The sequence below is a fragment of the Balearica regulorum genome, chromosome 2 (genome assembly GCF_011004875.1).
Source record: "Balearica regulorum gibbericeps isolate bBalReg1 chromosome 2, bBalReg1.pri, whole genome shotgun sequence".
Classification (NCBI taxonomy): domain Eukaryota; kingdom Metazoa; phylum Chordata; class Aves; order Gruiformes; family Gruidae; genus Balearica; species Balearica regulorum.
In genome coordinates, this window is record NC_046185.1 from 65,844,951 (window position 1) to 65,870,315 (window position 25,365).

Below are 25,365 nucleotides of genomic sequence, written 5' to 3' on the forward strand. Positions count from 1 at the left end.
CTGTGATTTCCATGTTTAGGCCAGACTTATGGAGGCTGAAGTCTGCTTATTTGATGTAAAGACAATTATTCTAGTAACAACACAAAAGGGTCAGTGAGAATGTTGTATTTTTTCTGATGTTGACCAAGCCTGCTGGGCTTTGAAGAGGAAGTGCGTGTGGAGGGAGGAAGTCTGGCTCTCTTTCCCTTGTAAAGCAGCCCCATTTCTCACGCCTTGCAGCCTTCCTGGCACCCCCAAGGGTTGATTTACAGACCCAGTGGAGGAAGATCATCCTCCAATGCTTTGCATGGTTGTGAGTTCCTAATTTTACTGACTGTAAAAGCACCAGATATAGTTGCACTTTTTTTTTTTTATTATTATTTCTTCTGCAGGAAAGAATATTCACTTGCATACTCAATGCCAGAGTTTTTTGAACCATCTGTGCAAGTATGCAAAAGGCTCCTTAGTGCAGCAGAGGCTTAGGGAGATAAGCCCTCTTCCATCCTGTCAGGAGGTACCTCCCACCATCTTAGTGAAAGCAGGGGGAAAATGATGAAAGCAGCAACTGTCCCTGTTTGCTTTCTCTGCACGCCAGGAGCTGGTCCAGTGCCCTTGACCTCTCGCACACAAGACTTCCTTCTCTGTTGAGCGAACAGGATGCAGCTGGTCCCATGCAAACACGAAGGCATCAGAGCAAACAGCTCCCGCTCGAGAAACCTAGCAGCAGCACCTATTGCCTACTCACTGTCTGCAAACTCCAGAAACGCTATGAAATGGAGGAACAGACCAAAAAAAGCAGGATTATCACAGATGGCTGAGGCTAAAACGGTATTTTCTTGCTGAGCCAATTCTTGCGTTTCATAACATTGATGAGCTAAAAGGCTTAATGCTGATGAAATAATAGGCTGAGTGTGCTGTAATGCTATCTAAAGATGACTGAAGCTTCAAAATGTAGCCTGCTAGGTAAATGTTGATCTAGTTACCTTCAGCTCCTTTCCACAGTACCTGCACTCAGTTGGTCAAACAAAAGCCTTGTGAAGCTGTCATCAGCCAGGACGGCTAACTGACTGCCAGACATCTAGAGGTATTTTGGATATCTCTGAAAAGCACACCGCCCCCCCCATCACCGCCAAATGGCCCTTCTGCCACTCACTTGGTGCTGGTGGCAGGGAAGCCCTGACTCGGGGCATGACGGTACTGCAGCGTCCAGGGAGGTTCCTCCCATTGCAGGGGACTGGCGCAGCTCCCTGCTCACCCTCCTCCTCTCACCTAGTTTGCTCACAACTTAACCAGCTGCTTTGAAGTTTTTTACGTAATATCTATTCCAAAGGAAAGAGGTCTGGGACATGTACTAGTTTGGTTACCAAACTGTTCACTATATTGCGTTGGGCTTTTCTGAAAATACTCTTTTTCCCCATCTCCCATCTGAAATGGGTAAAAAAAATGGATGCGTTTCAGTTCAAGGAAGTGTCTGCCAGCACTGAAAAAGAGGGTAGTATTCACCTTCAAGGCATCTGAGACAGATTTTTTTCTTGTTCTGCAATAACTGGGAGAATTTTTGAAAGCCACAATGAGGTGAGTGCTCTTTCTTGGCCACCATTGTCAGTTATACTTGCATACAATAGCTACTACCACGTCCAGGTAAAGTTTCTGCCTCAACAAATGATTTCTGAGTAGGTTTTTGTTAGCTTCTCTGCCCCATCAGTAACAGTATCAGGAAATGTAATAGTGCAAAAGGTTAGAATGACCTTTCTTTCTTTCATTGAAGTATGTTAACCTTCACCAAGGCCGACAAATACTCTTATTTTTTTTCCTTGGTCAAAACTACAGATCTGCTATATCTCCTTGTGTTAGTAGGTCAATTTCTTGTCAGATGTGCATGAATACATAAATAAAGATAACAGTAGTGATTTTACTGTGGGTTGTTGCAGATACAATATTTAATTTCAATTCTTGTAATTTAGCAACATTTCTGCCTACCGCATCTCCTGTTTAATCCTCCTGTTTTCTCAGCCGTTACCGAAATGGCAGCATTACACGGATGGCTTCTCAGTTGCTGGGAGTCTTGTTTTCTCTGAGTTGATGTTATACAACAAGCCTCATCTCCATGAAATGAAAAGATGCTATTTATGAATCTTAATTAATGAGTCCTTATTATACTCTTAGTTAATGCAAAACCTGGGAAATTTACCCTAACAAAGTTAACCCTTGTAGTGCCTGTGTGGGGTTTACCTGCACTGGGTATTTCAAGACAGCACCCACATGCAGGAAGTGATTCTGCCCCTCTACTCTGCTCTGGTGAGACCCCACCTGGAGTACTGCGTCCAGCTCTGGGGGCCCAGTACAGGAGAGACATGGAGCTGTTGGAGAGAGTCCAGAGGAGGGCCATGAAGATGATCAGAGGGCTGGAGCACCTCTCCTATGAGGACAGGCTGAGAGAGCTGGGATTGTTCAGCCTGGAGAAGCGAAGGCTCCCGGGAGACCTCATAGCAGCCTTCCAGTATATAAAGGGAGAGGGACTTTTTACAAAGGCATGCAGTGATAGGACAAGGGGTAATGGGTTTAAACTGAAAGAGGGTAGTTTTAGATTAGATAGAAGAAAGAAATTCTTCACTGTGAGAGTGGTGAGGCACTGGAACAGGTTGCCCAGAGAAGCTGTGGCTGCCCCCTCCCTGGAAGTGTTCAAGGCCAGGTTGGATGGGGCTTTGGGCAGTGTGGTCTAGTGAAGGGTGTCCCTGCCCATGGCAGCAGGGGGGTTGGAACTAGGTGATCTTTGAGGTCCCTTCCAACCCAAATCGTTCTGTGATGCTATGCACTGTGTCTTCAGCAGGATTTTGTACTGGATTGCCTGCCACAGGGTAGAAACATACTAAGATATGCAGAAGTGATAACACAATCTTTGTGGAGTTTTTCAACCATGCTGAGCTGATACAACTGAAAATCATGCCATCTGCTCATCAAAACACAGCCCATCTGTTGCTGTGTAATTATTCTTATCTTTTGTTTTGTACAGCAACCGTAACAATAGGTTCTGCAGGTGTTCTCATAATACAGGTTATCATGTTTGTATTTTGATCTAGTAATTTTGGATATGTTTTGTCTGTTCTTGTATCAAATTGACCAAATTCCAAACCTGTATATGATGTGTGATGTTTATAGCTTTAATCTTCCATGCACTTCCTCTTTGTAAAACAAATTTTTATTAGTTATGGTTTCGGATTACTGCCTACAGTCAAGAGCATACATATTATTTAGGTATGTACTTTTAATCATGATAACATAATTTTCTGCTGTTACTGTGGTTTTGCCTGCTACTATTTTTTTCCACTTTTTTAAATCCATTTATTTATTATTTACCTCCCTAGATGCTTAAAATTTCTTTATTTTGTTCTATGGATTTCTATTCTCTTTTAGGTAAGTTCAAGCACTTTTGATGTAGAAATGTTTAATTCTGGCTGGATCCTCAGAAGAAATTACTTCTCTTGAAACCTGAATCAAAGTATTAATAAAATAATGCCTCCAATAGCACATGATTTCCACAAGGTTGTTGTTGCTATTGATTAATAGGAGAGCATTATTGCATTTTCTCACATTCATATGTTTAAGTCATTTGGGATGTATGGATGCCACAATATTACGTTACTGAATCAGGAAAACAAGTAAAATTACAAGTTTTAGCCCAAGAAATCTTTTGCTTAGTTTAACATTGTTGTTTCTATCCCTTTAAGTTTTAGTTGCTGTATTCAGCAGATATTTTACCTTTGACATCACCGATTAAATTAAGAGGCAAATTAATTGAAGGGCTCTGACTGCTCTTGATTGTCAGCAATTTGGACGCTTATTAAGTGGTTTAAAGTATATTTAATTAAAGATGTATTGCTTCACATCCAATAGTCAGTAAAATGTTTATCATTTATGTCTTCTTAAATTTATTTAAGTATTATCACTTTTTCTGTAGTTTAAGAAGAGTTTTAAAGGCTGTATGCATAATTTCCTCATTCTGAAAGAATGACTAACCACTAATTGCACTGAATACAGTCTTCCTCTTGCTGATCTTTTAGAATTAGAAAAATGAATTTGCCCTTACAGAGTGTCATGTCTTTGCTTGTTCCTAATAAAAATATTATGTTGCTGCTCCCTATCTATGGCAAAGTTTAAGAGCGACTGTGGATCAGAGGAGGAATCAGTTAGTAAATGCTACAAATGCATCTGGAGTTTAGGCATTGAGTTGCACGCTGCTCTGAACTCTTTTTTCTCAGTTCTTTCTTCCCCAAATTAAAAACTTATCCTAGAACAACAGTAGTCAGCCTTTTTCATATCTTCCAAAATAGTCCAGAAGGTGTAGCCACATAAACAAAACCAACCATAATCCAGGAGGTCACGTAAACCGGTGTTTCTTGTGGCGAAGCATGAGTTTATTGTGCTTTCCCCTTTTCCAAAATCTTTGGGAAAGTTAAACTATCATCCCCTGCCTTCACCTTCCCCACGTATCCTTTGGCTGTACCTACCAGGGACAGGGAGGAGGCATCAGCGATGAAAACAAACCCCATGACATTTCTTTGAAGGCTCTTGGAGAGGAAGAAGAGAGCATGCAGCAAGTCAGCATGACTGCACCAGCCCCGTTTGAAAACCAGAAGGAAAATCCTGACAGTTGTGGATATTTTTCACTTTTTTATAGAACTATTTATTTGGGAATAGAAAGAAGAGATCACAGGCCCAACACAAGTTAAAAAAAGTATCAGTGACTTCTCCTTCCTTGTTTTTGAAGCTGAGATTATAAAAATGGGATACGTTGAGAGTAATCAGGATGTGAGGGTTTGGACATCGTTCCCAAAACAGGCCAGCCCCTTTCATCTTTAGTAAAGGAATTTGGGGTTTGATGTTTAAAGAAGCGAAAGCAAAACTGGAGATTTCTGCACCTGACTTCTGTGGAAGCGAATTAACATCCTGAAGTTTATTTGCTTGTTTAGTAAGGTCACCTAGGCCTCCTGTTGAATCAATGGAAAACCACACCAACCTCAGGCCTCCCTGTTCCTGGGAGGAGAAGGAGCTGGTTAAGGATCCGACTCTTCAGCATCCTATTCAGGGGAGGTTCAGACTGGACATGAGGAAGAATTTCTTTACTGAGACGGTGGTCAAACACTGGAACAGGCTTCCCAGAGAGGCAGTCGATGCCCCAAGCCTGTCAGGGTTTAAGGGGCATTTGGACAATGCCCTTAACAACAGGCTTTACCTTTGGGTCAGCCCCGAAGTGGTCAGACAGTTGGACTAGATGATTGCCGTAGGTCCCTTCCAACTGAAATAATCTAGTCTGTTCTATTTCAGGGTGAGGATCCACAAATTTGTCTTCCACTGCCCTGTATTGCACTGAGCCCCACTCGCCATGTTTGCAGGGTGCAAGACAAGGCGGGAAGGGCAATGTCCGGACACGCTCCTCCTTCCTCGGCGCTTGGCTGGCTGGAGCATGCAGGCAGACACGTTAGGCTAAGCAATAATGGTGTCAGTGCATTTTTCCTTGCTGGGCAGCTAGGGCTGCAGGGGAGCGCCACTGCTGTTTGCCTATGTGAGAATCCAGTTGTTTTTTTTGGGGGGGGGGGTTTTGAAGGTTGCATCGGGTGCAGGTGCCCAGGTGCTGGCAGGGGGCTGCAGGGGCCTCTGTGAGGAACAGCCAGGGCTGCCCCAAGTCAGTCACAACCAGTTGCAGCAGACTCACCACAGCATGGCTGAGCCCTGCAGCCAAGGTGGTGGCTCCTCAGAGAAAGCATACGTAAGGCAGAGCAGAAAATGCTGGGCAAGCAGAGGAGAAGGAATAAAAGGAGAGTGAGAAACAGCAGAGCGAACACCAAGGTCAGAGGAAGTGCTCCATGACAGAACACACACGGCCTTAGCCCTCAAAGGGCCTGCCCCGGAGCAGAGACGCAGGAGGGGGAGGGCAGGGCCAAGAGGCACATTTGTGTGCGGACCATAACCCTCTCTTGGTGCTCCTCACCTTGCTGAAGGGACGGAGCAGGACCTGCGGCCATAACAACAGGGAAGGAAAGGAGCTGGGGGTGACATTGAGCCTGGGAAAGAGAGGAAAGGCATTTCCCCTAAGTATTTAAATGCTCATCATCTTGCTTCCCAATACAGGGAATCAATAATTAAATATATATATTACTTGGCCATAAATTAATTTCCCCAAATCAAGTCTCTTTTGCCCATGAAGGTAAGTGGTAAGCAATCTCCCTGTCTTTATCTCAACCCATGAGCTTTCTTGCCTCTGTTTCTCCTCTTTCCTCCTCCCATCTCCCTGGGGAAGGGGGGACTGAGCAAGTGGCTGGCTGGGAGCTTGGCTCCACAGAAGTCCAGAAATCACAAGTTGTTTGTCTTTGGTCTTAAGCCTGAAGTTTACAAACAACAAAGAAATAAAGGATTTTAGGCTGGCTCTCTCTGTGTTCACACATGTCATTGATGGGGGTTGTCTGTGCTTCCTCTCCATGCCAGTGCACTGAACTTCACATCAGAAACTTAGGAGACTTTCCCTTTTGAATCAGCTCAGTATTTTGCCCATCTATAAACCGACAGCTTCTACAAGTGACTATACAGTTCTTCAAGTAAGAAGCCTGTTTGATCTTTTGCAAAGTCAGTGAGACCAAGAGCTGCTCAGGCTTTGCACAGCAGTTTATAAGAGCATTGTTTCTAGAAGCTCACTGGAAAGAGAATACATTTTAATCTGCAACTTACATCCATGTTAATAAACACAAAGTAAGGTATACATCATCCCAAGTGAACAACTTCCATGGAGCTGCCTATATCCTTTTCTTGTCAAACAGAAGGTATATCATTCTTAAATCTGTCCAATATTACCTTAATTCTGACTGAAGAAACCCTTATTCTGTGAGAATCTAGTAATTCTTTCCACAGCTCTTTCACTGTCTTGCCTGAAGGGGTACACACGTACAACACAAACTTAAGAAGCCAATACAAAACACTCTAAAAAAAGATACAGTTATAAAGAAACAAAAGCAGGCACAATAAAAGTATTCTTAAAATAAAAAAGCAGCATTTATTATGAGATTATAATACAAGCCAAAATAAAAGTATCTTTTAAACTATCAACTATGTTTATGAATCATATTTACAGGTTTTTCCTCCCATTTTAAAACTAGAATTTGGTTTTGTATTTGTATATATTGTTAAATATAAATATTTTAAAACATGACTCAAGAACAGATGTGTACAATGAGGAAAAGGGAACCCTGTCTTGAAATGAAGCCATTCCAGCAGAAGTCAGGAGCAGAGAATGTGTTAGGGTTGAAAATTTAAGTACACCCTACTTAAACTGAGAGGGTAAAATTTTGTAAAAGCAAGAATAAATCACCTAAAAACTAACAATGGAAGCCTGTTTTCTTTTTTATAATATCACATCAAAATTACACAGAAGACCCCAGTGATCACTAGGGAACCTGCCACAGTCTAGTTTTTCCAATCCAATTAAGTCCATACTTCGTGGAATAATATGTCCTTCTGCTGCAGGCCGAAAGTAAACGCGGTCAAATCTCATCTTGCACTTGTACCTTGCATCCAGGTTGGTGTTGGAGTGGGTGTCCCAAGTATAGCGGCAGTGCTGAGGTTTACCCAAAAACTCCCAGATATCCATTATGTTGTTAGGTAAGTTGCCTAGTTTAGTAACCTGAAGGTAGAAGGGGAGAAAAAAAATCCATGAGATACTGAATTCACAAATTTTATCTTCAAAACCAGAACTCAGTTGTCACAGCATCTCTTTTTTTTCTGCAAAACATAAGTTGTTAAAACCAAAGATACTGGAGATGTTTCTAAATTGTGGTATTTCTCAGGATACTCTAAAGCATCACCAATTCCTCTAGCACTTGCTACATCCAAAACATCTTACAAAATAAACATTCAGGTCTGAAATTTTGAGGTATGGGAGTAACACAGTGTTCTCTGAAACAATGTTGTTCCAGTTCACTGCAATGGAATGTCATGATAGGGAAAGATGGAACACTGACCTTTCAGTAATAATGCATAAATTCCCCTTTTAATATCAGCAGCCAAAAATTACTTCTAATTTCAAATGTCTCAATGAGGAGGGATTAATTTTAAACTCCCAAGATCTTTCTCCAGAGCACCCTCTTCTTTCATTGATTCTACACGCATTAACTCTCTGAGAATGGGAGAGTTGAGCAAGTAAAGATCAGGTTCTCAAAATGAGAAGATACTTTGAAGTCGAAACTTCATCAACTATCTCTGCATCTTCTCAGATATAAACATTGCCAATAAAGCATTTTGTTACTCGGGGGAGGGGGGGGGGAATCACCTCAGCTATAACAATGCCTCAGCACAGCAAAGCAGCAGCTTCTACCTAGCCATGCTTCCACTTATTAGAATAAACGTTGCATATTGCTGTTCTGCCTAAGCAGGTCATTTCTCATAAAGACAACAGAAGAGCCTGAGAAGATTTTGTCAGAATACCCTCTCAAAATAACAAGGTTGCTTATTTCTAGTTACCTCGCTGTCTCTGAGGTTTGTATCCCCTCCAAATATAACAGTGGTGGACTCAGACTCCTCCTGCATTTTGTTTAACACTATTTGCAGCTGCTTCAAACGCTCCTTAGAGTGACTTTTAGTGCTCTCCAGATGAGAGGTCATAAGACAAAGTTCATTACCAGATACGCTCACCTGTGCATGAAACAGAGGGGCAATGTTACCATCCATACCACGATAAGAAGTTCAAAGACAAAAATCTAATCACAGAGTAAATTACTGAATGACAGAGCTCTGGTTAATGTTAGTTTTACATTGAAAAGTGGCTTACAGGAGGATAACAGACTTTTAGTTATGTTTTCAGAGGTTATAAGACTTGAAAATGAAGTACAGCCAGTAACTTACATAAAAGATTTAAGTTTCTTAGCATCAAATGCAACTGGGTTTGTATGTTTGGAGTTTTTCTGCTGTTTGAGACTGTCCTAGAGTAAAGCCAGTCCAGTCTTTCCTGGGATTTTTTGCTTTGAAGGCAGAAACACAGCTGTTTAGTACATACTGACTCACATGCACAACCAAAAGGTTCCTCATCATGGAGGTTGTTGGAAAAGGTATTGTCTCATGCTTCAGTAGCTTCACTCTTGATTTCTTCAACATTATGGCAGTGAAATAGCCATCCACGTTACCTAAAGAGAAACAGGGAAAGAAACAGTTAAGGATATCTTCTGCCGTGCCATAAAGCAGTTAAGGTTCCTAAAGAGACCTTTTTACCATGACCTGGCAGAATCAAATTAATGTGTAAGATGTACAAAGTCATTAGTTAAGTTTCATAATAGCGGTGTGAATTTTTCATATTTTTTTAAATGTAAATATTTAAGAAATTACTTACTTATGGAACTTTTTTGGCTACCCTTGCTATCAGTCTTTCAAAATGCAGACAAAATACAGAGGAAGCCACCAGGCAAGCAAGCTTTTCACATGCATAATTTGCAACAAACTATATCCTGATATCAAAGCACAGGAAGTAATTTAAGTGCTTCTTTCTTGACCTTACTCTTTTCATTCCTACAAATTGTCAGAGATTTTAGCAAGGGAGGCAGAATAAAACCAAACTTGCTTTTTATGGTTTCTGTCTTCAGAAACTGAGGATTATTTCTTACCTGGAATAATAGTGTAACTGCCTGCTCTCATCTGTAGAAGACAGAGATGTGGTGGGATGACCTCTTGTAAAAAAACAACATCTGGACTGTATCTGAAATTGGCAAGACAATAATTTAAATTAACTAAATTTAAATTAACCGAAAGGTAGTACTGTTACACTCTGAGGCCAGAAGGAACAAGGTCAGGGATTTCAGGTGCACCTGGTCCTCATCTTCATAGACACTGCAAGAATTTTTTTTTAAAAAAAAGAAAAATCTCTCTCCATCATGTTTAGTAGCATGTAGACACATCACCATTGTTAAAAGTGAGGAAACTGATTATTATGGACATCGAACTCACATGGTAATAAAAAGCATGACTTACAAACATTTGAAGAGGTTTCATATACTACATACACGAGGAATTCAACCTAGCTGCAGAGCAGCTTTGGAACATGTTCTGCAGCATCTAAGTTCTCCAGGAGATTCCAACCACCACCTCAGTCCCTCACAACAGATCCCCTCAGGTAACCTGCCATTCATTTTCTCCAATCTCATCAATACCAAGCTCTTATTTCTTAGAGCTGTGCAATCAGTAACAGTTCGTGTGGGGCAGCAGTCCTGACAATGCTGATTTTAGACATGTCTTTACAGCTGTCCCTATTTTTGCTACACTGCTGAATAGCCCTGCTCTAAGCAGGTGAAGGACAAACCTAAGGTCTTATTTACAGAAGAAAAATATTGTCACCCCAGATTAACAAAATCAAGTGAAAATTGATTTAGTTAAGGGGTTCCTGCTGTTTTAAGAGGAACCCAAATTATCACTTGTTTAAATAATTTAATTTACAGTGCTAAGTTACTGTATTAAATCAATTTATGTAATTGTTAAATTGCTCATAAATATATTCATGGAAGGCTTCCACTGGTGGAACTATAAAAGGTAATCACAGATTCTATTGCTTTTACCTTGCCTCGCACATTTTCTTTTTCAACAGACAAGTAACAGTAATGGCAAGAGAGCCACTTTTCATATTTCACTAAAAAAATCTTTTTTGTTGTTTCAAACAGTTTGCTTTAGTGTGAGGTTATTCATACCACTGGAATGAGACAAACAAGTTTCATGCAGTTTTATCCTTCTCTCATGTACAGGATGAAAGTATGAAGTATACTCTTGATGTATGACTGCAACTTGAACACTATTGCTCATTACAAAAAAAGCTTTTTGAAGTAGCCATCACAAAACATTTAACCTTTGGGATGCTGCATAGGTTCACACCTCTTTCAACCAGTGTATCAACTTTTATTCAGCTATTTAGGATTTATAGAGTGATTGTATTGTGGCATCTAACGTTAAGATAATTTGGGCATGAAGACTTCTAGGTATCTAAAACAAGAAGCTTGTTTTCTCCTTTAACAATGACAATACAAATATGAAGCTTTACTTACAATGCCAGATAAGAACAGATTCCTCTAGCTCGTTCTTTTAGATTTCCTAGATCCAACCCATCAATGTTCCACGTTATCAGTGAGAAGCTGCTGTCATCTTCTTGTTGCCTTGAGTCTGCACTATTGACACCAGCATTACTAGTAGTTGCATCTCCTGTGAGGTCAATACTAAAGAGAGAGTTTACTTGTTTGTCAACATGCATAATACTATTCTTCCTGCAATTACCTCCCTCATCTTCTAAAGGAAAGGGGTTTAGACTCATCAGAACTTACAGATGGCCATCTAAAAACTTTCCAACAAAAAAGTTAACATGTATTGATGTCAACATAATTTAAAAGCGCATTAACTAAAACATACAGACCTCAGTCCTACAAAGCCTTAATACACAGGTGAACTAAGTTGTTTCTCCTCTTCCTTATAGACACAAGGTAACATTTACCACTCTAAGTTAACCAGAGGGCAACCAATGTAATCCAAAGCACTTAAGTAATTCAACTCTTTCCCCATGCTAGAAGCAGGATGTGTACATTAGCTTTTCAAACACTTTCCAATATATCAGAAACAGAGAACTGCAGACAGGATTTGCTTTTATGTGCCCAACCTTGTACAGTTGAGATTCTTCCAATTGCCAAACCCCCTGGGGAGGTACACGTGCAAACTCACTGTGACAAATTGGTAGTCCTTTTCTTTGGGAATACTCACCTCAAATCCCACCTCAAAAACACAGGCCCGTCTACCCTGTTGATTTGATAAAGGCTAAACACTGTCAAAGTTTGAGCACCCAGTAACTGTTTGGGGACTGTTGCTAAAGAGAACCAGATTCTACCTGCTAACATGTGATTGTACTAGGTTTGGCTGGGATAGACTTAATTTTCTTTGTAGCAGCTCATATGGTGCTGTGTCTTAGACCTGTGACCAAACCAGTGTTGATATCACAGGGATGTGTCATGTGCGGCTGAGCAGTGCTTACATTGCGTCAAGGCCTTCTCTGCTTGTCCTGCTACCCCACCAGCAAGTAGGCTGGAAGTGAGCAAGAGGTTGGGAGAGGACACAGCCAGGACAGCTGACCCAAATTCACCAAAGGGACATCCCATACCATATGACATCATGCTCAGCAATAAAAACTGGGGGAAGAAGGAGGAAAAGGGAACATTTGGAGTGATGGCGTTTGTCTTCCCAAGTAACTGTTACGCATGATGGAGCCCTGCTCTCCTGGAGATGGCTGAACACCTGCCTGCCCATAGGAACTGGTGAATGAATTCCTTGTCTTGCTTTGCTTGCATATGCGGCTTTTGCTTTACTTATTGAACTGGTTTTATCTCAACCTATGAGTTTTAATACTTTTATCCCTCCAATTCTCTACCCCATCCTACTGGGGTGAAGTAAGTGGCTGCATGGGACTGAGCTGCCCACTGGGTTTAAACCACAACAGCGGTCCAATGTAAATTCCTTGAGTAAAGGAAAAGTCTGTAACAAAACACATTAAACAGTAGAGCTAAGACTAGACAAATTGTGCTTTGGCAAAGTTAGGATACTAGTGTTTCGTTTTTAAACATAGAATTTGTATGCCCACATAAAAATAAGGTCTTGAACCAAAACAAATCTATTCCCTAGAACTTAGTACTGGTTTTGTACTTGGTGCTGCACAAACAACATAAGATTCCGCTACCATGCGCATGTAATCTAAACTGAACAGAAAAAGAAAAGCAGACAAAGGAGAGGAAGCTAAAGGATATTTAAGCAGGCAAATAACATGGTATATGCCTCCAATATTTCCATGATGACTTTTTATATTTATACTGTAACCTGAAGAGCTAGGAGATGAAATCTGAAAGTCTGTGTGGTTTGCAGTGATCTTCCCCTGACTGGCACATGTCCAAACAGCCCTCCCTCCCAACACATCCTGCATACAACAGCTCAAGACAAAACCCACAGTGCGAAGACAGAGAGAGGCTGGAAAAGAAAATGGTGCAGCCAGTTTGATACAGATATATTCCGACTCATCATGGACTACCTAGAGACCAACACTAATGTTCAGTAGGCTTGCATTTTTTCCACACATGCAGTTAGTTATATCAAGCAAAACCAGATATGCTGTTATCAAATACGGCTTATTCATAACTATAAAGGTCATAAGGGCTGTTCTATATAACATACAAGTCTGTAATAAATAAATCTACAGGAAAAAAGCTTCCCTCATGACTGTAAATAGCAGGGATCTGCAAAAGCTCAATTCCACAAACAGTTCAACACCCTTGGTATGCCCTACAGGTATGCTGTGAGGCAGTCAATGTATGTAAGACACAGGATCTTAGACCCTGACTTTCACAGGTACATCTAGGGAGGTGTGCGTGTACATGTCAGTTTTATTTCTAGAACTACAAACATGCATACACCTAGTATATGATATACATGTACCATTTACACATATACAAATGTGCATATGTACAGTAAAATCTGTAAACATATTACTGGACAAGACAAGACCATGAAAAGAAAATGACCTTGTCCCCTCTCTGAAAGGCTCACTTATCTACTAGTCCAGAGGAAGGTGGCTGAAGCATCCACAGAGGGAAAGTGCAGTCTGCAATTCTGACAGCATCTCAAGAGGAGCTGGATATTCCCCTTGGGGGGGGCAGCCTTGGGAAACAGCGAGAACTAGTGCAGAAACTTATGTAAGTGTGCGGGACAGAAACTACCTGCCCAACCACGTGGCGGCAGAGGTGCGAAGTCAGGCGGAGAGAGGAGCGCTGCTTCCCGGGGGAGGCTCTCCCCGGGGGTGGGGGCCCCTGCACCTCCCAGCGCAGGAGAACCCGCCTGCAGCCGGGAAGGTTCCGCTCCCCTCACCCCCACCCCGCCAAGCCGAGCGCCCCCGATCCGCCGCCTCCTCCTGTCACACACCGCCCCCCGCCCCGGGGGTTACCTACCAGCTCCCGGGCCCCCCGCAGACCGGCAGCATCCCGCTTGCCGCCGCCGCCTCCTCCTTCTTCTCTAGCGGCGGCTCGAAATAGGCGTTCAGCGCCCTCTGAAACACAGAGGCAGATGGCAGGGAAGGGGCCGCCCCGGGACAGCCCCGCGCCCCCGCTGCTGCCCCCGGACGTACCTGCATGTGCCAGTCGTTGTCGGCCAAGAAGGTGTGCGCCACCGCCGCGTCGCTGCTGGTGATGGTGGCGAACTCGGAGCACAGCACCCTCCTCCGCTTGGCGAGGTGCAACGCCTCCTCCTCCTCCTCTTTTTCTTCTTCTTCTTCCTCCTCCTCCTCCTCCTTCAGAGGCGGCGGCTCTTCTGCCTGTGGACATCGGCCCGCCTCGTCCTCGCCCTTCTCCGGCTGCCTCACAGCCGCCTCCATGACTCCCCGCGGCGAGGCGCTGCGGACGGAAGGCGGGGGGAAGCTCCGCCCGCCGGGTTGGTGTTCCGGGGCGCGGGAGGGTGTCCGTCGGAGGGGTGCGCAGCATGGGGTTCACGGTGGAGAGCCTGAGGGAGGCCATGAAGTACATGGTGGAGTCGCAGGGCTTCGACCGGGTGCTCCGCAAGGTACGGGCGGGCCGCAGGGAGAGGGCGGCGGGGCCCCCAAAAGAGGCACACGGGAGGGCGTCCCGCCGGCGCCTGGCCGTTAACGGTAGCCTCTGACTGGAGAGACAGCGCTTGGCCCGAGGTGGGGCTGCTCGTTTAAAAGCCGGTTTTTCCTCCTCCCGGAATAAAAGGCTGAACCAGAGTGAAGTGTGTTTCCTTACACTCAGTCTCGCTGTTGGAGCCTCGGCCGAGGTCTGGGGAAGCCGTGCTGTCCTGCCGGGGCAGTTCCCGCCTCGGGCCGGCAGCGGCGGAGCTGGAGAAGGCCGAGGCCTGCGGGGGGTTAGCCGAACCCCCAGGGCGGTTGGCATGGCTGTGGGCACTCCAGGAGCCCGGGGGTGCAGGCCTGCACAATTGTTATTCAATAAGCCTTTTTAATACTGCCTTCCAGTACCTTTCTGAAGACAAGGATTGTGCTGAATAACCTTCCATGGGTTACTTAGTAACTAGCATGCTTCCCTTTCTAGTACCTGCAACTAAGCTAACTTTGAGGACTCTGAAATTATGAAATAAATTACTACTCTTCTCTGTTTAAAAATAAAAAAAATAGCTTGTTATAACATGTCACACCTCACCTTGAAGTCAGACTGAACGCACAAGCACCTCAGTGCTCTATGAGTTTCTACGCAAGGCCTAGCATAAAGAAATGTATTCGGTACGGCTCTAATGTAATGCTGTGTTATGATCAAAAAAGTTGAAATGATGTTACTGTGTTGTCTTAAATTTTGTAGTGTGCAGTAGAGAGCTGATGTATTCTTGAGGTCCTGTGAAGCATTTTCAGTATTCTTACTAAATTTCGCAATGCTAGAATTCTCCATTTAATTTCTATTTATTTGTGTAACTGTGACATGAAGTGATGCTGTAAATATATCTAAGAAAACCAACCATGTCAAAATTTATATGTTTTGCATTTTAGAGGAGCAAATGCAATATTGGAAGCAGTGCTTTGACAGCTCCACGATCTGATACATTTAATAGAAAGTAATTATTTGCAAAGCAACTGTTATCTTGTTTCCCCAAAACACTTTGGTCTTTTTATATAAAAAGTATAAAGCTTTAGGTTTAAGAAGCTCATTTATTTATAAAGAGTCTAATTAGTTGTTAGTCACCTCTCCACTGTTATAACTTTATTCCCCTTTACCTTAAAATCCTACTAAATGACGAGCAAATGCAGTATTTCAACTCATAAAGGTAACTGGATGGATGTGAGCGTTGGGAGACAGGTTTCCTACCTTGCTCTGGAATACTTTTAGACTTTTTCTGCAATCTCCTTCTACAATTATGATGCTATGGACATCATAATAATAACAATAAAAGTACAGTATTGTTTGAATTTTAAGTGTCTCCTGTTTTTCTGGGAGATACCTGAAGCCTTTCTTACCAAACTAAATACAACTCAAGATTTTTCCTGTTCTGGAGAAGACTGATTTTTGTCTGAAACTTTTTACTTACAGCATCAGACTTAGTTTCTGATTTAATTCCAATGTGGTATCTACATAGGGCTTAACAACTGTGGGTTATAAAGCCCTTTCTTCAAAGTAGTAGTGCATCGTAGCAGAGGCTGGAAGCTGAAGCTATATACTGTTCACCGAGACAGACGTGTGGGAGGACAAGCACAGAAGGACTGTGAGAAGTACAACCAGCAGCTCTCGCTAAGTCCTGGAAGCGTTCAAATACTGAACTATTTTTGTCAAGGAGAGCAGGCAGCTAGCACCAGATCAGAGCAATGACTAATGAAACCAGATGCTTTCCTTGCCTCGCTGATGGATCTGAACACTCCCTGACAGTTGTGGAAGCCATCTGCTCCCAGCGTCAAGTGTCAGTGAAGTCCTCATTAGAAATTCTGTCAGAATCTTAGGCATCCAGTCAGTGCAGCGCAGCATGCCTGGTTACAACTTGGGATTTTCATTGATCAAGGTGCTATTTCTATGTTAGGACACTGCCTCAGTGATTTCCTCTCTGCTTAATTCCAGCTTTTTTCCATTTGTAGATGGACTGTGTAGTACATCATTTATCTTAGTATCATTTCTCTGCAAAATTTGGGTAAACTTTGGCCTATCAGAAAAGGACATTGGCTGAAACTGAGCTCTTATACTGCATTATAAATAAGGAATAGTGAAACTGGAAACATTTTAGTCCTAATTCCTTTTAAGATTAAAAAGATTTAAATCAACTCAGCTGATACAGTATGGAAACATATAAAAACAACTTTGTAAAAAAATTAGAAAATTAGTAGGAATTATAATAAATATGCCCACATTTCACTTGTCACAGACTAAAGATACTTTACAGTCTTAGGTAGAGGTGTAAATAAACATGCTGAACTTACCCCAATTTTGCATCTGTTTTCAGATTTTTAATATATTACAGATTTTGAATGTAGTGCTACTTACTGAAGAAACTTGAAAAAGAGATTTTAAAATACTGAACTGTAGTAACTTCTTAGTCTCAGAAATCCAGCTTCTTGCATTGGTTACAGGGGAAGCATGGTACCAGAGATGTATCAATTTTTCTGTTTAACACCTATGGTCTGGAATAAATGCGTATATGGAAGTCATGATGCTGTAGTACAGTGTGATACTGCCTTGGATACTTCTATCCAGGAGTATGAATTTCAGTTCAGGGATGCCAAACTGATTAGCATTTCCAGGGCTCATTTCAAAATGCTGATTTTTACTGAGGTTGCTCTAGTATAATGATTAATGAATTACTGCCAGTCTCATTTCCATTTTGTGAGCTAACAAATACACCTTCACAACTACAGTATGCACGGTCAGAGCAGTTTTGTGTTCCCTCTAATGTGGCTTTTCAGTCACAGATTCAAGCAAAAAGAAAATTGAAGAATGCTGTCTTCAAAGCAATTCCTGAGACTGTAGCAAGTATTAAGTTTTGTTAAGCTGACAGTTTAAATGTCAATCTTTGGCTCAAAATTTATGGAAATCCCTAATGTGACATTGAATTACTATATTTTCCATCTTTTAATTTGTCTCAGGAGTCCAGAATTAAACAAAATTTACTTTCAGTTAGATTCAGGGCAGTATCAGGTGTTGGTACTATTGTCAGTAAGCTTTTTATTCCTTTTGTTATACAGATGAAACTTCTTTCCGCAACTCCTGGAAAAATTGTTTGTGAAATGAAAGTAGAGGAGGAGCATACAAACAGAGGTGGCACATTACATGGAGGTTTGACAGCCACGCTTGTGGATGTGGTGTCAACAACAGCATTGCTGTACACAGAAAGAGGAGTGCCTGGGGTCAGCGTGGACATGAATATCACGTAGGTATCATCTACCATGTTTACCAGAATATACTAACTTTTCTTCCCCTAGCACGGTATTGATTCCATTGTACGTAATTTCTGTACTGTAGTACCCACTTAAAAAAAGGTGTTTTCTTTGGTTTCAGAAGTCTTGTTTTGATAAATTAAGGAGGGGATGTATTTGGGCATATTGCCATTTAGTTGCAGAATTCAAGTTGAACTTTTGTAAGCTTTTGTTTTTAAGAGCATTTAAGAGACCATACCCATTCATTCATAGAATGTAAAGGGGTGTTGATAATGTGGTAAGTTTTAGTCTTACAAAATTGGCTTAACTTCTGTCTTCAGTTGTGAAGATGTGTTAGAGTGCATCCTCAAACACCAAAATCTAGAGTAACCAGCTTTCTATAAACCCTTTTTTTAGTATTAGCCCATAAAATGTTAGAACAGGAAAAATGTTAAAACAGGAGATTGTTTAGCTCTGGTTTAGGCTTACATAGCAGGTGAATTACAGATTGAATCAGAATTTCTCACTGGAGGATGATTCCTTTGCTCTGGGTCATTTAAAGACAGTTTTATATTGAGAATAGTTCTTCCTGTACTGCAAATTTAAAGCACAGTGTCTTTAAAAAAAAAACAGTTGTTCTGAAACCTTTGATCATGCTATTATAGCTTGTCAGCTTTGCTTCCTTAGTTTTAATTAAGAGATGATGACTGATTGGAACTAAAGTAATCCTACTTGGAATAACTAACACAGAGCATTAAAAAATCTTGGAAAAAGTACTGTCTTTAAAAAAAACCAACCCAACAAAAAAAAAAAGCTTTAAAAGTGTGTGTGGAGTGTTCTGTATCTTTACCAGGTTCCCTCCTTTCTCCCCCAGCACCTTCTGATTTCTCCACTGGGTGGGTGGGACTGGAGCATCTTTTTAAGCTTTATACAGCCATTGTCATGACCAGGAAATTACTGGAAATGAAAACATGAAATTCTCCTATGATTAGGTTTTTTTCCCTACAGTAGTATAACAGAAGGCCAACATCGGAATTATTTACACTATCAAGTATGCCTACCCAAGCTAAAATCTTAAGAAAGTGCTGTCTCTGGAGGTGCTCCAAAATGACTGAGTAGCATAACCCTTAGGAAATGTTATCTGAAGCAGTATTAATAGCTTTGTTTAACCCAGACTGCTGCTTTCAGTGAACAAGTGATATATGCTATAATGCAACTTTTTTCCTTTTTGGGAAGGAGCTTTTTAAAGGGTTGTCACAAGGAAGCTATTTCAGTAATGGAAAGAACAGAGGGGAACAGAGAAACTTTTTTTTAAGAGGATCAGCAGCAGCCTCTGAGAATGAAACAAGACTGAAACCCTGCTCCCTGTCAACTAATGGGGCTTGTGTTGCATCACAGCATTAAGTGTGACTGACATACTTTTGACATGGTGTCACGTGTAAAAATGGACTGGTTAATGAAATTTATCTCAGTGAGATTTATGTCCAGCAATTACACATTCTCCTCTAACATTTGAATATTGTTCCCTTACCTCAGATCATGGTTGAATCATGTTCCTCCTAATTCTTTCCAGGCATTTTGTGGAGGAATTTCTTCCCATTCCCTGCAGAGTGTGTTTTAAAAGCACACCCTCCTACTCATGTAAATAAAACCAAAGAGTTATCTAATGAATGGAAACAGCGTTAAGCCTGGGAAGTTTGAAGGCCTCCCAGATTTCCATGACTTGTTTCTGACCAGAGTATGGGAAGCAGTTAACCTATGCTTCGGTTCCGTACAGAAGTGACCTTCTGGAGCCTTTGTAAGAGAGAGATTCTGCAGCTGAACCAGCCAGACTGGTTTAGAAAGGCTGTAGGGAGCCAGCAGTGGCTGGAATCAGACTTGGAACTGAACATTTGTCTGATATCTTTGATACCCAATTGTTTCTGTTCGAAAATGGAACAGAACTTGGTTCCTCAGAACCAAGCCAATGGGTTTCTTTCTATCCTCTATTTTCTCAGCAAACCCTTACACCGAATCACCACTGCAGTACTTAGAGGAACTCAAGGACTTTAAAAAGTGGGGATTTGCAAGCAGGCAGTTGGAGGGAGATGTGTCTTTATTACTCACTGTTGCTAATTCCCTTCATGATAATCTAAAATAAAGGGATATTCTTGGATTTGTGCTCTGTACAGCCTCTTACCTGTTAATTTTGTTCTTCATTGAAGATACACTTCTGCTGCTAAGATTGGAGAAGAGATACTGATTACAGCTCAGATTTTGAAGCAAGGAAGAAATATTGCATTTGCCAGCGTGGATTTAACAAATAAGGCGACAGGAAAGTTAATTGCACAAGGTAGACATACAAAGTATCTAGGAAATTAATATAAGTAATTTAAAAAAGAATGTTGGGTTTAAGAATGCCATATGGAATCATTTTCTCATTTATGCAATGAGACATTATCTGCACAAAGTTGTGATAGTCTATATGAAGTGATTTACTCTCACTTCCATAATAAACGAACAAATTTCTTAATTACCACCAGAATTGCTACAAGCTTAAAATTACTGCCTATTTTGGGAATGAACAACAGAGCATAATAGCACGGGGATGTACCTGGCTTTTTTTGGTCAGGATAGCAGAAGGGAAGAGCCTTTGGACTAGCCATATGGTTTACCAGCATGACAGCGTTTTAGGAGATCTTTGTTTTCTTTGCCCATTGTGTCATCACGTGACAAAGCAACTGTGTCTTCAGGCCCGTCACAGTCACATTCGAACACCACTATATACACTTAAAATCTAAACTACTTGATCTGTAGGATGGTAGTATAGAGTTCCTATAACAGCGTGAAAACGTTTGAAAGTGTAAAGCAGGCTAATACAGAATGTAATTTACCGATGCTGTAACAAATTCAAAAGTATTCAATAAAGCTTTCTGAAACTACATTTTTAAAGATTATTTAATAGTTTTGTAATCTCTTTGCACTCAGTAAAAGCTTGCCAGCATGGAGTGGTCGAGAGGGGGTGTGGTGGATCCCTTGTACACAAATTCACCTGAGAATTCATCACCTGTGATTCCTGAATGTGAAAATGCAGTTAAATCATCAGGGCTTTTCACCTCTACCTACCTGAAGTTCTGGCTGTATTTGTTTTAAAATCATCAGCTAAGAGCTAGAGATGTATCAAAATAAATTTGGTGAGCCTTTCATCAGGCTAAGGGTGTGGATGTCTGATTTGGGTCAAATGTGGTAGAGTTAAGCTGCTGTTCACCTGCATGACATGCTGAAGGCTTGTCTCCTCATGCGCTGTTGTGGACGGGTTTAACTGCTTTCTTCAAACTGACAATAAACAATCTTGGGAAGGCTATCGCACTGTAATGAAAACAGCGATGCTACGTATGCAGTGCAAGTTTACATAAAACATGACCTCAGTTTTTCTTCTCTGGTGGAAGATTTGGAAAAGTTAATCTACGCTAGTAAAGGGCATGCATAATTCTTTTTGGCATGGAAGATGACACATTGTCTTTAGTGATTTGAATTTTGTGATTAAATGTGCAGTTAGGGTGGTTTTTTGTGCTTTCCTAAACCTAAAGAAATAATTTCCAGTGAGTTAAGTGACCTGTTCATGCAGACTGATTTTCAATATGAAGTTGAACAAGTTTACTAATATATCAGAAATCTTTCCAAAATTACTTTCAAACAAGTGATATAGCTGATAACTCACCCTTCAATGGAAGTCCCCTAAAAAAAAAAAACCCTACAGTGGGCTCAGGCTATCAGCATGTATTTTTGCTGCAAGTTTAGAACAGTCATTTGTGGTATACACATTCTCAACAAAAGCTTTTTCTCTGAGGCTGTCTCAGAAGCGTACATGGCTTACATGCCTGTGGCTCGTTGAACTTCTGATAGTAGCAACATCTCTTCAGCAGTACATTTGTAATGCTCTTTCCCATCAGTACTTGCACTCATGCTCAGAATCATCCCTGAATCCCATTTATAGAAACACAGTACTTTGCTAAAGCAGTTCTGAGAAGACACTTAACTACAGGTGCAAAGTTTGGGGGTTTGGGGGATTTGTTTTTAATCTTTGCTCACCAGCACTATACACTTCACTGGATCGAGTTGTTTCTCACTTTAACAGCTTCCTCTGCCTGGAGATCAATTATGAGTCTTAAGCATCTCCAGCTTCTCTGCCCTTACTAGGACAAGCAGACAGAGAGGATCCATCACAGCATGTAGACACACCTAGTGGGTTTAGCAATTGCTGTTCTAGCATCTCCAGTCATTCTGTTTCTCATTCTGAAGTTTACTGGTTTTCTTCCATAGGTTACCCATGTTAGTAGAGTGCAAGAGGTAAAGGAAATAGAAGCAAGGATTTGAACTGCTCCTCCAACTACTATAAGCCCACCCTCCTCACTGGAACACAAGAGTGACTGACTATTATCTGAAATAAAAAGCAGAGGGTGAGAACGGAGGCGGCACCACTACGTGCCAAAAGATTGAGAACACTCCCAGCTCTGTGTGCTGGGGCAGCTCCGTCCTCGTGTAACTGTCCCACTGCAATTTAACATGACTTCCCTCCATCAAAGCTGGCTTCCCCAGGAACCTACCATAGTTAAGTGGTCTTATTCTATCACTTAGCATTCATCATATCTACATAATTACAATTGAAAAGTGTCCAGGCAAATTAAGAGTGGCAAACAGACATAGCAACAACAGTATCCTCCTGTTCCCATTTGAGCCTGAGAGAGAAACAAAGAAAAAAACCCAACCTTCCTGAAGTAACACAAGAGAATTCTCCCTTAGAACAGACTATTCAACACAGTATTTTAGTGTTGCCTAATTAGTAAGAGGGACATAATTAATATGCAGGCCAGTTATTTTAGAAGTGGTTCATTAAACTGATTAAGACAACCTTGTCTGTTATCCCTCCACCAGCAGCAGCATGTTGACCTCATAATTTATTTCACAACTTAGGCTTGGAGATGATCTCAGAAGGAATTGTCACCATTAAGCTTGCTTAGCTTTGGGAATAAACTGTCAAACATCAGACTTAATATTTGGAAGTGTTCTTTACCAATTTCACCCTAAACTACATGTTGAAAAATCTGTATCTTACCTTAGCTGAGTCTCAAAGGAAGTAATGGGAAAGAATTGGCATAATAAGGACAAATGGTACATGGTTCCACCTGGCATCAGAGCAAACAGATCTCCTGCGGGGTTGACCCGGTTCCATCACTGCAGATTTAGGCATAATTCCCTTACAAGCAAGCAAATAAAATGACTTGAGATCATCTTGTGAGTCTTATTAGTATGACAGATTACATATCCAGTAACTGACAGACATTTATAAACTCCCTGTCTTACAGCTGCAAATGAGACTGTCCCTCCCATATTGTGCTGGGTTTTGGTTTTTTTCCAATCTTGTTCTTTTTTTAAACATACCAAACACCTACACCATACTCCTTGATGTCTAGAGGTCTGTCCTCACAGAGGGCCACACTTTTCACATAGCGGTACGTGACACATCGCAGAACAGTTTGTCTCTATCAGTGAAAGTAACTGCAGGTTTCCACTTCATGCAATATTGGATCAGCCAAGCGTTTCGTGCTGGTTTGACCTCAATACTATTGCATGAATGCGTTCAGACTGACACACAGGTACTTGTACCGTGGTGGAGCTGCGCATTACAGATCCCTCGAGAAAACGAGGAATCAGAACACAATCATTCCCACGACAGTTTAAAACCGAGTCCAAATACTCATCAGGGCAAATACTGATCACTGAGTGAGGTGCTGTGAGGAGGGATGCAATCATTAAGGATTCCAGCTCTTGGGAAGAAGCAACTTGTCAGTGGCAAGCCAGGGAGAGGGGAAGGTAATTGCTGAAACAGGCCTTGCACTACCAGGGCTCCTTGTTAGTCTTTCCAGCTGAGCCACCTGTCACAGGGGTCTCACGGCTGAGCTGCTTCACCTAGGTTACTCTGCCAATTTCATTACAAGCTAGTTGGTTTACAATTCTGACTGTCAAGCATTACAACCTAAAGGAATGGGGGGCAGGGAGAATTAGGCAGTTAAGTAACTGTTCTGAACAGCCCTTCAATTCTGTTCGGCTTCACTGACTGGCTCCGAGCCACTGCCAGGGCATACAGAAGAATTTCCAACTCCATTTTATCACTAACCATTTTAGAATTCTCCATCTGCAGAAAACCATTTAGCCAGTACCTTGCCTCACTGTCCACGGGAATGAAGAAAAAAGCACTTTGATTCCTATTTTGTTACTCAAGAGTTCAGGGACAACACGATGCATGTTATTACCTTTGTGATTCTGTAATGCATTCACCCAGTAACTTCTGTTACCAGATCCCCTGGTCTCAAGCCACCACCGTTGTGGGGCACTGCAGCATATACAGTTCTTGCCTAAATCAGAGCAAATTACCTGCAAGCTCTTATCAAACAAGAAACATGGGCTATCCTCCAGAAACAAAAAAAAAACACCAACCAAAACCCTCTACTTTTGTCCCCCAAACCAGCACCTGGGGCTGTACCACTGTAGTAAGGTTCTGGATCTTTGATTTATTTGGCTTAAAAGCAGTAGCTAAATAGTTTTCAGGAGTCCAGAAAAGCAGCTTGTAGAGTAGGTGCTGCAGCATACAACAACCATGCTCAAATTAAGGGACCTTTCCATATGTAAATCCTCTCCAAGCAGAACTAGGTCATAGATATCTTCAGCTGTAAAAAGCATTTCAGCAAGCTGTGTAAAAGAGGTTACACTTACTGCTTAGCTTCCTTCAGTTAACCTGTAGAGCTGATGCACCCTCCACAGCACCAGCACCGTGCAGTCAGCCCGGTGAGCCCCCAGCTGCGGTGCACAGATCTGAACACGACAGTACTGACGATGTACCACGACAGTACCACTGCAGATGGAACCGCGGTGGTCTCCTTCGTATTCCCGGCAGCACAGAGATCATCTCTACTCCACCAGGAAGACTGAAACACCAAAGTAACACAAAGACCCAGCCCCCGTGCCCCACAGCAGGAAAAGGGCTAGAGGAACTTCCAGTTACAGTGTGAGGCCCTGCACGGCTCAACCTTTTCCCTCGCAGTCACGCTCACCTCCTGCAGCAAAGCAGAAGTAGCCTAGCAGGTATGGAAGGCACCTGCAAGCTGAGGCCTCGCTCTCACAACACCAGCATGACATCAGTTAGTACAGCTGCAAACAAAGGCCAAACCTATACACAGAAATGTCCTTTTTGTGTGATAATGATACACAAAGGGACAAATAGTAGCATTGGCCATACAGTCTGGGAAAGAATGGCTTATATGCAAAGATTACTAAAATCAAAAAGTAGGTTTGTTCCACAAAAGGAATTCTGGAATAAACACCACTCAGGCTAGTACCATCCCTCAAACACGCATGCTAAACATTTTTTCCTTTTGTAAAACATTGTCAAAGCCCTTTATCTCATTACTTCATTCCAGAAAGCTGTTCCAGAACCTGTGGGCTTATAT

General features: G+C 41.8%; 2 protein-coding genes across 3 annotated transcripts; one reads left to right on the forward strand and one right to left on the reverse strand.

Annotated features, from left to right (window-relative positions):
- Positions 1–6,999: 6,999 nt before the first annotated feature.
- On the reverse strand, positions 7,000–14,395 carry TDP2 (tyrosyl-DNA phosphodiesterase 2). The gene is made up of 7 exons (XM_075744574.1): positions 14,150–14,395; positions 13,974–14,071; positions 11,046–11,213; positions 9,621–9,712; positions 9,028–9,146; positions 8,488–8,658; positions 7,000–7,651 (listed from the first exon to the last, which is right to left on the reverse strand). Exons 1-7 carry the CDS (start codon positions 14,393–14,395, stop codon positions 7,373–7,375), a joined length of 1,173 nt encoding a protein of 390 aa, XP_075600689.1. The 3' UTR covers positions 7,000–7,372.
- Positions 14,396–14,446: 51 nt separating this feature from the next.
- ACOT13 (acyl-CoA thioesterase 13) lies at positions 14,447–20,812 on the forward strand. Of its 2 annotated transcripts, none has more exons than XM_075744575.1 (3): positions 14,447–14,580; positions 17,708–17,892; positions 20,083–20,812. In XM_075744575.1, exons 1-3 carry the CDS (start codon positions 14,500–14,502, stop codon positions 20,237–20,239), a joined length of 423 nt encoding a protein of 140 aa, XP_075600690.1. In that variant the 5' UTR covers positions 14,447–14,499; the 3' UTR covers positions 20,240–20,812. The 2 variants fall into 2 exon arrangements, with proteins under 2 accessions (XP_075600690.1, XP_075600692.1); XM_075744577.1 differs by lacking the exon at positions 14,447–14,580 and adding an exon at positions 17,103–17,243.
- The last annotated feature ends 4,553 nt before the right edge of the window (positions 20,813–25,365 follow it).